Here is a 12,335-nt window from a genome sequence, read left to right as displayed (position 1 = left end):
ATACAGAATGCCTCATTGTTCACCTTTAGCATGTTATGAAACTGTTTCCCACCCCATGTTGCATTTGTAGGAATATAGTTAATAATATTTATTGTAGAGTGACACTTAAAATAGTAGCACAGAGATTTCGATGATACAAGATACAATGAAAAGAAATAAGAGCATCTGGGTCTGTAAATACTTTGTTTTTTATATCTGCAATAAACCCTTCATGTTTTCTTGTCACGGGAGATGTTCCGTCTGTGTGTACACTAAGTTTACCAAATTCAGTCAACTTCACGACATTCATCTTCAGAGTTGCTGAAGATATCTGTTCCTGTGTTCTGTTCACAAGAGTGCCCAAAGCAAGTAACTCTTTATAGCAAAGAAAATCTTCTGTTATTACCCAAATGAAGTATAAAACCTGAGCCTAGTCAGTATCAGATGCATCCAAAGTGATTGAATAATATATATTTTCCTTTTAAAGTACTGCATGAAGTTCTGTTAAGTGGAAAGCTGGTTCATGCTGCTGATCATTTATGGTTCTCCTTAAAAAGGGACAGTTGTTTGTACTTTGAAACGTCATCAGGATCTAAGCATCCTACGTCTCCAGCAATGTATTTGTTCACAATTTCACTGAATGTCTTCCCCTTTTCCCCGAACATATAAGCTACTTTATATAGTCTCTTTAGTGGCATTATTTCTAGGTCTTATTGCTACTTGCAAGAATTGTCTTTGCTTTTAATTTCTGCAATACAGCCTTTTATGCCTCTCACTCTAATTTAAAATATCTGTAGCCCTTAGAAGTTTATAATGCTTATGAGCATTGAATTTCTTTAATGTTAGTTAATATTGCAGTATCACAAAGCAAGAAAATCATCTTACCTTTAGCAGAAATGAGATAATATTGCAAATCCCAATCCTCATTAGACAAATAGGAAAAGGGCTCCTTTGGGGATATATAATGAAAAACAGGTTGAGAAATACTTTTCTAGATTTATAGTGCATATCCTTAAATTATACATAGTGTACATAGACTTAATATTCAGCTACTCAATGTAAAATCATACATGTATTTTCATAAGATCTACTTGAAGTAGAGAATTCTTTCATTTATGAAACATGAATATGATAGAAGCATAGATATGATACAGATTTTTAAGGTTTATTTAGCTATCATCTATTAAGCACTTCCTACTTTCAAAGAGGAAGAATAAAATAAAATACCCCACCATAAAATAATCAATGTTTTATAATTAAGTAGATCAACTAAGAAGTTTTATAGTATGTTTTAAGTAGTTAAGAAAATGAAGGAATAAAAGGTGAGCATGGGTTGAGTAGGGTGGCTTACTGGAGGCCTATAGTTTCAAAATTCTGAACTTTAATATTGTAATTATGTTGCCAAAGGATGATTGAAATATTCTGGAGAATGTTACTCTAAGCAGCATGGTATACAAGGCTGTTAATGTCAAAAGATCTGGCTTCGAGTCCTGGTTCTGCCACTTATCAGATAGTACCTGGGGACTCTCAATGTTCTCATCTAAATGAGAAAATGTCACAGCTCTTTTTTACTACCTTCCTTTCTCTTTCCTTTGTTCCCCACTATCCAATTCTCCCCCTCTGCCTCAAATACATATCGAGCACCTGCTATGTTTCAGGGATGGTTTTAGCATGTAAATTAAAAATTATGATATTCTCATCCAAAAAATTTATAGTCATAAGAGAACAGACACATTACAATGTAGTATGATAAATGTTATAATGATGACTTACACCATATATATAATAATTGGAGCACTGGGAAAGGAGTACCTGTATTTGCTTGAGAATGTTACAAAAAGTTTGGAAGATGGGATACTGTTTAAACTGAAACTCAGTGATGTGTAGACATTTGCTACATGGGGGTGAGGGTTAAGGGCAGGTAGATCAAATGAGATAGCAGGTGAAAGCATTCAGTACAGTGCCTATTATTGGATAGATTCTCGATACATGTTTGCTTTCTCCACCTCTCCTGTACCTGTGGTAGCAGATAGGGCAGCAGACCTGATATATATAAAAATAATATAAACTGTTTATTGCATTATTAGTATTAGTTTATTGCTGAAGATTGTTCTAGGCATCTTATATTATGGATCTAACAGTTACTGTAGTAGATATTTTTTATTTCTAGAAGATATTATTATATCTAGATTATGAATAAGGAAACTGGGGCACAGAGTTATTATGTGTGTGGTCATGCACCTTGAGTTTATAAGTAGGAGGATGGAGATTCAAACCAATTATTCAAATCCAACATTAATCCCATATGCTTTCCACTTTTTAAAATGCCATTACAGCAGTGTGGTTAGGTTTAGTGTGTTCTTTTTGGTTTGAAGTACAGGCCAGATGGAAGGATTTACCTAAGGCTTTCTTTAATACTCAAAACAAGTAGAAAAATCTCATTAGTTTTGTTCCTGTTTGTGTGAAATATAATAATTTGACTGGGATTAAATTGGATTTTATCAGTTTAGGTAAAATTCTTAGTCAACATTGACTTTTGTAGTACCACCATATTTCTTTTAACTTTTTTTAAGGATTTGAGTTAAGAAAGAACTAAAATCTTGGTTATCTTTAGTGAATAGAGAAATATTAAGGATATATATAGGAAAATTTCAGTATTGACTAAAAATAGTTACCTATTAACTTCCAGTTTGTTCCCATAGATAAAGTCAAGAATTAAAAAATAAATCTTGTAACAGAGAATAGAGATTTTTGTTATACAATTAAAAGAAAATTGGGTGACTTGCCCACTGGTAAGGAACTTGTTAGATTATAATACACACATTAGTTGCTGACTAATGCTATATTGCAGATCATCTGACACCTAGTCATGTGATCCTGCTGTTCTGGGTGCTTTGGGCTTAACGATTCCTGAAGTATCTTGTTTTGTACTCCAAAAGCATATAATTCTTAAGAGTCCTGGCATGCACATTGTATAAGAGTCATGTATATTGTATAATATTTTTACTACTGTATGCTGTATATTGTATAATAATTAATTGTTCTTAGCTAATTGTATATTTTTCTACAGTACCTTAGATAACATAGTCTTTGCCTCATAAAAATATTAAAAAGAAATGGAATGTATTTGAATTTCACTACATTTTTTTTACTTCCTTAGCCTACTAATATTATCCAGGAATCTGCTTTTTGTCATAACATACCTATACCACTCAGCTCTGTTGGACTTAAATTCTTCTATAATTACATTCTTCTTGTGCTATCTAATGATAGAATCACTTAAATTTATTGTTTTTATAGTTAGAGAATATCAGCCACCAAGATATTAATTGACTTGTTCAAGGAGTGGTAGTCAAGAGGGCCACTATTTGATTTTTAGAGTTGTCTTCTAGCTGACTGTATTCGGGAATCCTCTCTGTGATGATAAAGCATTTAAAGCAGTCTTGCAAAGATTTGTGTGTTAATGTTACAACATTATTAGACATTTTAACAATAAATTGTTATATGAGGCAAGTAATATTGTATAGCAGGTGATATGCATGACTTTTTTGCAAAACTAATACCTCCTTTCTTTTTTTGTTCAGTTGTAACAATTTCTTGCTAAGACTATAATAGTTACTGTGTAACAGATATCTCCACATACATTCCTCCTATCTCCAAACATCCACATCATTGCCAAAGTAGTTATATTTTTTAAAACACAGGTTTGATCTTGCTACTTCTAATAGCAAAAAAGTGTCAGTAGATATATCTATGTTAGATGTAATAAAATTCTTAGGATGTCAATCAAAAATTTCCATTATCTGGTCCTAGCTTGCATTTTTTAACTTGTTTTTTGGTACCCCCTTCACAGTAATACACTTAAACTACTCTACTTGCCATCCTTAAACATTAACTATTTATTCTTTCTGTGCAAGCATATGGTTAAATCATTACCTTGGTTTGGATTACTATCTTAAATCTCCATTAAAATCTCACTCTCTCTTCATGCACTCGAAAATGTGCTTTATGTATAAAAGCTTCTATAATGCCTCCACCTGGCCTAGACCCTACCTTGATATTATTCCTTTAGTTCTGGGAAATTTTCTCATATTATTCATTTCATAATTTTTCTTTCTTTTTTTCTGTATTCTCTCTTATGGAACTCAAGTTAAAGTTGAATATTTGTCTTTTTTGTTTCATCCTCTGTATTTCTGTTTTTTTCTCTCATATATTTATTCTCTCCCTCTATCCCTTCCTTCCTTATCTACTTATTCTATATCCTGAGGGATTTTCTAAACTTTTACTTCTAACTCACTTTTATTTATTTTTTTAGGAGACAGGGTCTCACTCTGTTGCCCAGGCTGGAGTGCAGTGGCTCAATCATAGCTCACTGTAACCTTAAATTCCTGGGCTCAAGTGATCCTCCCATCTTAGCCTCCTAAGTAGCTAGTACTACAGGTGTATGCCACCATGTACAGCTAATTTTATTTTATTTTATTTTTTAAGAGTTGGGGTCTTGCTATGTTGCTCAGGCTAGTCTTGAACTCCTGGCCTGAAGTGATCTTCCCACCTCAGCCTTCCAAAGTGCTGGGATTTCAGGCATTAACTACTGCGCTGAGCCCAAACTCCCTTAATTTCAACAATCATTCTTAATTTTCTGAGAGTACTTTTTAAATTCTCTGGTTGTGGCTGGGCGCGGTGGCTCACGCCTGTAATCCTAGCACTCTGGGAGGCTGAGGTAGGCGGATTGCTCGAGGTCGGGAGTTTGAAACCAGCCTCAGCGAGACCCCGTCTCTACTAAAAATAGAAAGAAATTAATTGACCAACTAAAAGTATATATACAAAAAATTAGCCGGGCATGGTGGTGCATGCCTATAGTCCCAGCTACTTGGGAGGCTGAGGCAGGAGGATCACTTGAGCCCAGGAGTTTGAGGTTGCTGTGAGCTAGGCTGACGCCACGGCACTCACTCTAGCCTGGACAACAAAAGTGAGACTCTGTCTCAAAAAAAAAAAAAAAAAAAAAAAATTCTGGTTGTTTTTAATCTTGTTTCATTGATGTTATAGCATCTGAAATATCTCTGGAGATACTAATTAAGTCATGTATAAAATTTATTTTGTTCTCTCATTTATCTTGGCCTTTCTTAACTATGCTACATGTTTTATGATTCTTGGTTGACCCTTCAGATATATGAATGAGGGATATGGATGATAGAAAGTCAATAGGGTAGGGAGCCAGTCCTTACACCAGTGGCCACCTAATTGTCAAAAAAGAAATAATAGGAGTTTGTGCATAAGATCTAATGTTTTACCAATATGAGATGTTTCCTTCAGTCTCTTTAGAGAAGGGCCTTATATTATTTGCCTTGAGGCAGTATTTGCCTTTTTTTTTTTTTTTTTACCTGTGCAGGTAGAAATAGGGATGGAAGGATGAAATGGGTATGTAGTCCTTATACAAACCTTCCATTAACCTCCCTGTTTTCAAGCCCACTTCTCATTCTCACATTCTCACCCTTCATCATATATGTTGTGTCTGAGCACAGTCTCTCAGAGTTCTGTTAGGAATGTTGCCTCCTGCTGTTGCTACAGGCCCTTCTGTTAGTTTTCTAGAATTGGCTCCTTCAACTCAATTTTCAGAAAGCACTTGAATTTCTAGAAATTTGTTGCATTGGTTTTTGGCTGACGACACCCCTCTCATTCTCTCTTCCTTATTGTGAACGCATTTCACATGCCCGTTTCCATTTTATTAATTTTGAAAGGGCAGTTTCAAACTCGCCCCCCTATTCTACAACGTCTTCCATACTTGCATATTTTCTCTCAATAAGTCTTAGTCTGTTATTCTCCTATCTCAAAAAATCTACAATACCCCTCTTTGGTTATAGATGAGATCCTTCATAATCTTACCTTTACTTATATTTTCCACCTCCTTTCCCATTACTCTAAAACACAACCCCTCCATTAGTAAAACTGGCTGACTTGTACTTCTCTGAATATTTTCTGATCTCTGTATTTCAGATTACTCTGGTTGAGGATACATCCTCCTAGTCATGACTGTATATTAAAATCTTACTCAAACTTCAAAGTATAGTTCAAATGATCCTTTACTGAATCATCCTTAATTGCTCCAATTTGAAATTCTCTCCTCTTTCACTTAATTGATTCTTCTACATAGTTTTTACAATATAACTCTGTGTGATACAAATATTTGTGTATGCTTTACATCTAGCAGGAATATATGGCTGGGTGTGGTGGCTCACGCCTGTAATCCTAGCACTCTGGGAGCCCAAGGTGGGCAGATTGCTTGTGGTCAGGAGTTTGAAACCAGCCTGAGCGAGACCCCGTCTCTACTAAAAAAATCGAAAAAAACTAATTGACCAACTAAAACTATATATACAAAAAAAAATTAGCCGGGCATGGTGGCGCATGCCTGTAGTCCCAGCTACTCAGGAGGCTGAGGCAGGAGGATTGCTTGAGCCTAGAAGATTGAGGTTGCTGTGAGCTAGGCTGATGCCATGGCACTCACCCTAGCCTGGGCAACAAAGTGAGACTCTGTCTCAAGAAAAAAAAAGGAATAATAACAGGGATATAGAGCCATGTGAGAGCAGTCCAAATGTTATACTTTATTTACCAAGTATAATATTTCTACCCAGGGCTCCACATAGTAATGTGATACTTATGTCTCTTGGCACATGCTTCCTGCCACCCCCCCCCCAACTAGATTGGGAAGGCACTGAAATGTTGCTGCAGTTTAATAGTTGATTCTCCTTAGAAATAAGAACACATTTTCTTCTCAAGGAAGCATAAGCTGACTTCCAATTCAAGATGGCAGGCTGAGCAAGAGATGCTTCATGTTACTCTGTAAAAGCCATCAAAATGGTAGTAAACTAACAGAAAAAGAAATGCCATCTAAAAAGTTATTTTTAAATGGTTGTGAGGAGGAAAAGGAGTATAGCAGGGAAGTTATAAGCCAACATTTTCATATTTTTTAAATTTGTGCCATGGTGAATTTTAAAAATTGGAATAAAGGGAAGAGGGAGAAAAAGGAACCTTACTTGGTTAGAGAAAGAGGAACACAAATTAGAGGTGTTAGATGATCTAACTTAATATGTGCACATTCAATATTGGCTTGTCTTATTGTAAGTACATGCTATCTTAGGAGGCATGTCAGCAGTTTCTTCTAAATTCTTCTTCATTCATTTAGTCATTCCTTTATTTATTTATTTAATAATTATGATTCTGTCCTATAGAGAATACGTCTTTATTTTGTCAAAACAAATGGCACAGAAGAAAATGTAAGCCCAGAAGCCAAAAGTTCAGGCTTATATAGATGTTACATGTGAATTAAACAAAAATAGACATAAATCTGCATTCTTGGTTTGGATAGGCACAACTTCATGAATTGTGAGGTGTATCAAAAGTAGATGATATTTCCTTACAAAATGTGAGTAGAAGGAATAACAAGGAAAATAGATTCATATTAGTTTCTGAATGGAGCCAGAGAATAGTGCTATTACTTGGAACCATTATGATCCTTTCAGCATTTTATTTCTGATAAAACATTTACAGTGTTGCTTGGACATCAAAAATAAGAGAACTTATTTTATGTAGTAGAAGTGGGAGCCAGAATGTTTAACTTTGCATGAGCAACTCAACCCTTTAGAGCTTAGTCCATGTTTATTAAAATGGGTATTGTCTCATAATTTTTTAGGGATTTTATTGATACTAAATCTGTAATTCTTTTAAGTACTTATTGAATGATAGTTATTTGCAGGCATTATGCTAAGCCCTTTTGAAAATACTAGGATATACATCACAATCCCTGGCCTTACGTAGATGTAAGGCATACACAAATATTTGTATCACACAGTTATATTGTAAAAACTATGTAGAAGAATCAGTAAAGTAAAAGAGGAGAGAATTTCAAATTGGAGCAATTAAGGATGATTCAGTAAAGGATCATTTGAACTATACTTTGAAGTTTGAGTAAGATTTTAATATACAGTCATGACTAGGAGGATGTATCCTCAACCAGAGTAATCTGAAATACAGAGATCAGAAAATATTCAGAGAAGTACAAGTCAGCCAGTTTTACTAATGGAGGGGTTGTGTTTTAGAGTAATGGGAAAGGAGGTGGAAAATATAAGTAAAGGTAAGATTATGAAGGATCTTATCTATAACCAAAGAGGGGTATTGTAGATTTTTTGAGATAGGAGAATAACAGACTAAGACTTATTGAGAGAAAATATGCAAGTATGGAAGATGTTGTAGAGTAGGGAGGCAAGTTTGAAACTACCCTTTCAAAATTAATAAAAGGCTGTAAGGTGGAATCTGTGGTAGGGGTCTGAAATCTGCAAAGGTATAGGCATAATGAGAAGAAAAAAACCAAACATATATATCTCCAGCCATTGTTCCCTAGCTTGCTTTCCCATAGTTGCTTACTACTCAGGAGTCACACAGCTGATGATCATAAAGATTCTTAGCTTCCTTCATTGCTCCAATAGATAACATCACCATTATGAAACCTAAGGCTGGTCTTTGAGATATCTTCCAGACCCTGCATTCCAGTGGACCAGCTGACCCAGTCAGACTAGTGGCCCATACCAAGAAACCAACTCAACTGGTCTTCTGACCTAGGAACTGACTCAGCTCAAGTAGAAAATTTCTGCTTCCCAACCCTATGAGTTCATTCCCAGCCAATCAACAGACCTAATTCCCTAGCCCTTTGTCCATCAAACTGACTTTAAAAACCCTGGCTTGGGCTGGGGTGGTGGCTCATGCCTATAATCATAGCACTTTGGAAGGTCAACACGGGAGGATCTCTTGAGGCCAGGAATTCGAGACTATCCTGGTGGTAGCAAGACCCTATCTCTACAAAAAAAAAAACTTAAAAAATTAGCTGGGTGTAATAGTATGTGCTTGTAGCCCCAGCTACTTGAGAAGCTGAGGCAGGAGGATCCCCTGAGACCAGGAGTTGGAGACTGCAGTGAGCTATGATGATGCCACTGTAGTCCAGCCTAGGCAGCAGAGTGAGACCCTGTCTTAAACAAACAAAAAACCCCTAGCCCAAAAATTCTTGGGGAGACAGATTTGAGAATGTCCATCTCCTCATATGGCACCCGCAATATTAAAGTCTTTTTCTGTTGTAAACCCTGATGTCTCAGTGTATTGGCTGAGACAGGTAATGAACGGGTTTGGGCAGTAACAATTTGATGCTGTAATATCAGTGAAGAAACTATTACACTTGTCCCGGCAGAAAATAGTTAAGCTCTGAAATAGAATAATGGCAGTTCATTGAAATGGATGGAACAGATTAAAGAAAGATTATGAAGTAAGAATGCACAAGATTCAATAAATCGTTTGGATAAAATTAAGGATTAGAACTGGTATGACTGGAAAATGGAGGAACCTTTAATAAAAATTGACAAGTCAAAGGGAGAAGTTGATTTTTGTGAACAAATATAATGTTCTAATTCCCCACGTTTTGACAGATCTTTCCCACCTATGTAGCAGCTATTTTGGTATAATAGCAAAGAGAGAACATTTTCAGTGACTCCTTGTCATTTTCTTGCAAAGCCATTTTAGTTTCTTATGGATATTCATTAATTTTTTTGTCAAGTATTATGAATCTAAATTGCCTTATGTACTAATTTGGTGGTGGGGAGCATATATGATAGAATATTTTAAAGTATTCTTTCCAAATATCATGAAGAATAGCCAGAATTTAGTGGTTTGTAAGAGCCGGAATTCTACTTTAGATTTGGAAAAGAAGTTCACTTTATACCTATCAAAAATTGTAATAATAGAAAATGAAACCAAATTAAGTTGGTGAAAGTGTACCAGTTTGATTTGGTGCACTAGGAACTATGCACTAGTTCTTAGGAAAGTGCTCTAGGAACTATGAAGAGATAAATAAGTGATAGAAATTTTATTACAGATAGAAAACATATGAACACATGATATTTTTAATTAAAATGCTGTCATTTTGCTCTCATGGTTTCAATAATTGAACTATACTCCACTTCCTCTGATTTAAAAGAAATAATCTGCTCTTTCTTGAGTGGGGAAAGAGAATGGAAATTAAAGCAAAAGAATTGTTTAGAATTGGTGAGGAGAAGGGTTTGGAGAAAAAAATGAGAAGATGCTGTAGAAATGTTAAAATAGCTTTAAAAATAAAAATTTGTTACTTTAAAGAGTGCAGGCAGTTGTGATTTTTTTTTCTACATCCCATCAGACAGCAGAAAAGGTGCTGCCAAATTGCAGACTTCCGCATGAAGGATTTCACTGTGTCAGGTGACCTGCACTAGAAACAGGTTAATACCCCTGGTTTCATGGGTTGTCTTACTTTCACAATGAATATTCTCGTTTTGCAATGGATTTTGAAATTTTGTTATTTGTCCCATGTAATCATTTGGTTATGTAGTTATTTAGTTGCCTTTAGAATCATGGAATTGGGAGGGGTATAGATTTTCTGGCCTAATATTTCCTTGAGTATATTAGTCATCTGTACTTACAAAGAAGGGGCTCTGGGATCAACTAGGTTGGGAAATTGCTGGGTTAAACACAGTTAAAGGAGACTTTTATTTTGGTGGGGGTGGAGGAAAGAATAACATTTCTGAGACTTTAATATTGCTAATGTACCTCAACCAAGGAGAAACAACATAGAGCATTTTACAAACTTATTTGACCACAAAACTTTTTTCTCATGGAGTCTTTCAGAACCACTGTTACTCAGAACTGAAATCCCTTGAATTTACAAATAAACAGAAAAGAGCTTAAATGGCTCATTCAAAGCTATATAGCAGTTTATTTAAACAACTAAACTTGAGCTAAGGTTTTCTACAGTAAACTGTTTCCTTCCTTGCCCCCCTCAAATTCAGAAAAGTCTTTTAAAGCTGCATGATTTTACAAATTAAATCTATAAAATGTACACAAAAGGAGTTTGCAGAAATAAATATTAATTAATGATTTAATTATTTTAGTATATTTTGAATTGGCACATTGACTTTAATGAAAAGAGAAGGATTGAAAGAGCCAATACATATTTGAAACTAAGGTTACAGTTTTGTAATTGGGAGCATTTTTTTCTTTTTTGTAAAAAATTAATTATCTTTCAAATTGTAAGAATTAGTATCTTTTCATATTATAAAAAGCTAAAACAGTTCGGTAATGTGTATACCAGAAATCGTTCCTACTTTCTCAGAGCAGGACTGGAAAAAACAATACTTTATGATTTAATGTCTTGTTCCAGACCCCATTTCTATTTAACACATAAATAAACATGTATCTTTTAAAAACTTTACATAGATGGCATTTTAGTAGATATTTTGTTCTTTAACCTTAATATTTTTACTCAACAATATTATATGCTTATCTTCCCATATCAGTGCATATAGATCTAAAAATAACTTCTCTTAATTGCTTAATGTTATATTATTTGACTCTATTATAATTTATCTATTCAGTCCCATTGATGGACATTAAGGTAGTTATAACTTTTTAAAGGCAATGCTGTGATATCTTTTTTTGAAACTTTGTGTAAGTATGTCTGTAGTATAGTCACTGAAGTGGAATTGCTGGATCAAAGAATATGCACATTTTAATTTTTCTAAGTACTGCCAAATTACCTTTTTTAAAAAATGCTGGTAGTTTATTCTACCATTGCCAGCATTGTGATAGAAAACTTTAAAATGGTGTGTTTCACTGAGCTTAAAAAAAAAGGACTTTATATTTTTGTAATGGAATATCTTGCTTTGTTAATCTTAAAATTGTGGAGATAATTTATAAAGCAATGATAATCATGATCTCTTTTTTCCCTCTCTTGTTCTTTACAGAGCAAACTATTCATGGAAGGATTTAGAAGCCTAAAAGAAGGAGAACCAGTGGAATTCACATTTAAAAAATCTTCCAAAGGCCTTGAATCAATACGGGTAACAGGACCTGGTGGGAGCCCCTGCTTAGGAAGCGAAAGAAGACCCAAAGGGAAGACACTACAAAAAAGAAAACCAAAGGGAGATAGGTAATCCTTTTACTTTGTTAATTTATGAGTTTATTATATTTGAAAAAGTTTTCTAAAAATGTCTTTATATTTTATGCTGTTGAATTTAGCCAAAAGAAAATGCCACCATCGTGTACTTTAACAGAATATATCAGGAATATAGGCTATCTTGAAATTTGAATTATATGCAGAGTATACTGAACTGAGCATTCAACAGTAAGCACTAAATAGTCTCTTGACCATTCCCACAAGACTGTTCTGAGACCACAAAAGAAGAGTTTAAGTTCCCAACAGGCAGAAGTTCCTCTCTGTGTATCCAAAATTTTCCAGTACTCACCTGTTTTTCAAAATAAAAATACACTTACTATTTTGCCTGTTTTTA

At 34.6% G+C, this 12,335-nt stretch overlaps 1 protein-coding gene across 1 annotated transcript in view; it reads left to right on the top strand.

Moving 5' to 3' along the window:
• LIN28B (lin-28 RNA binding posttranscriptional regulator B) overlaps positions 1–12,335 on the top strand; it is a 104,572-nt gene that overhangs the window by 49,096 nt on the left and 43,141 nt on the right. The window contains exon 3 of the mRNA XM_012753267.2: positions 11,790–11,974. Within this exon, the coding sequence (XP_012608721.1) occupies positions 11,790–11,974 (185 nt within the window). The remainder of the gene's footprint in view (positions 1–11,789; positions 11,975–12,335) is intronic.

This window comes from Microcebus murinus, chromosome 5 (assembly GCF_040939455.1).
Source record: "Microcebus murinus isolate Inina chromosome 5, M.murinus_Inina_mat1.0, whole genome shotgun sequence".
Classification (NCBI taxonomy): Eukaryota; Metazoa; Chordata; class Mammalia; order Primates; family Cheirogaleidae; genus Microcebus; species Microcebus murinus.
The sequence above is the reverse complement of the archived record's forward strand: the minus strand, read 5'-3'. Positions and strand labels throughout refer to the sequence as shown.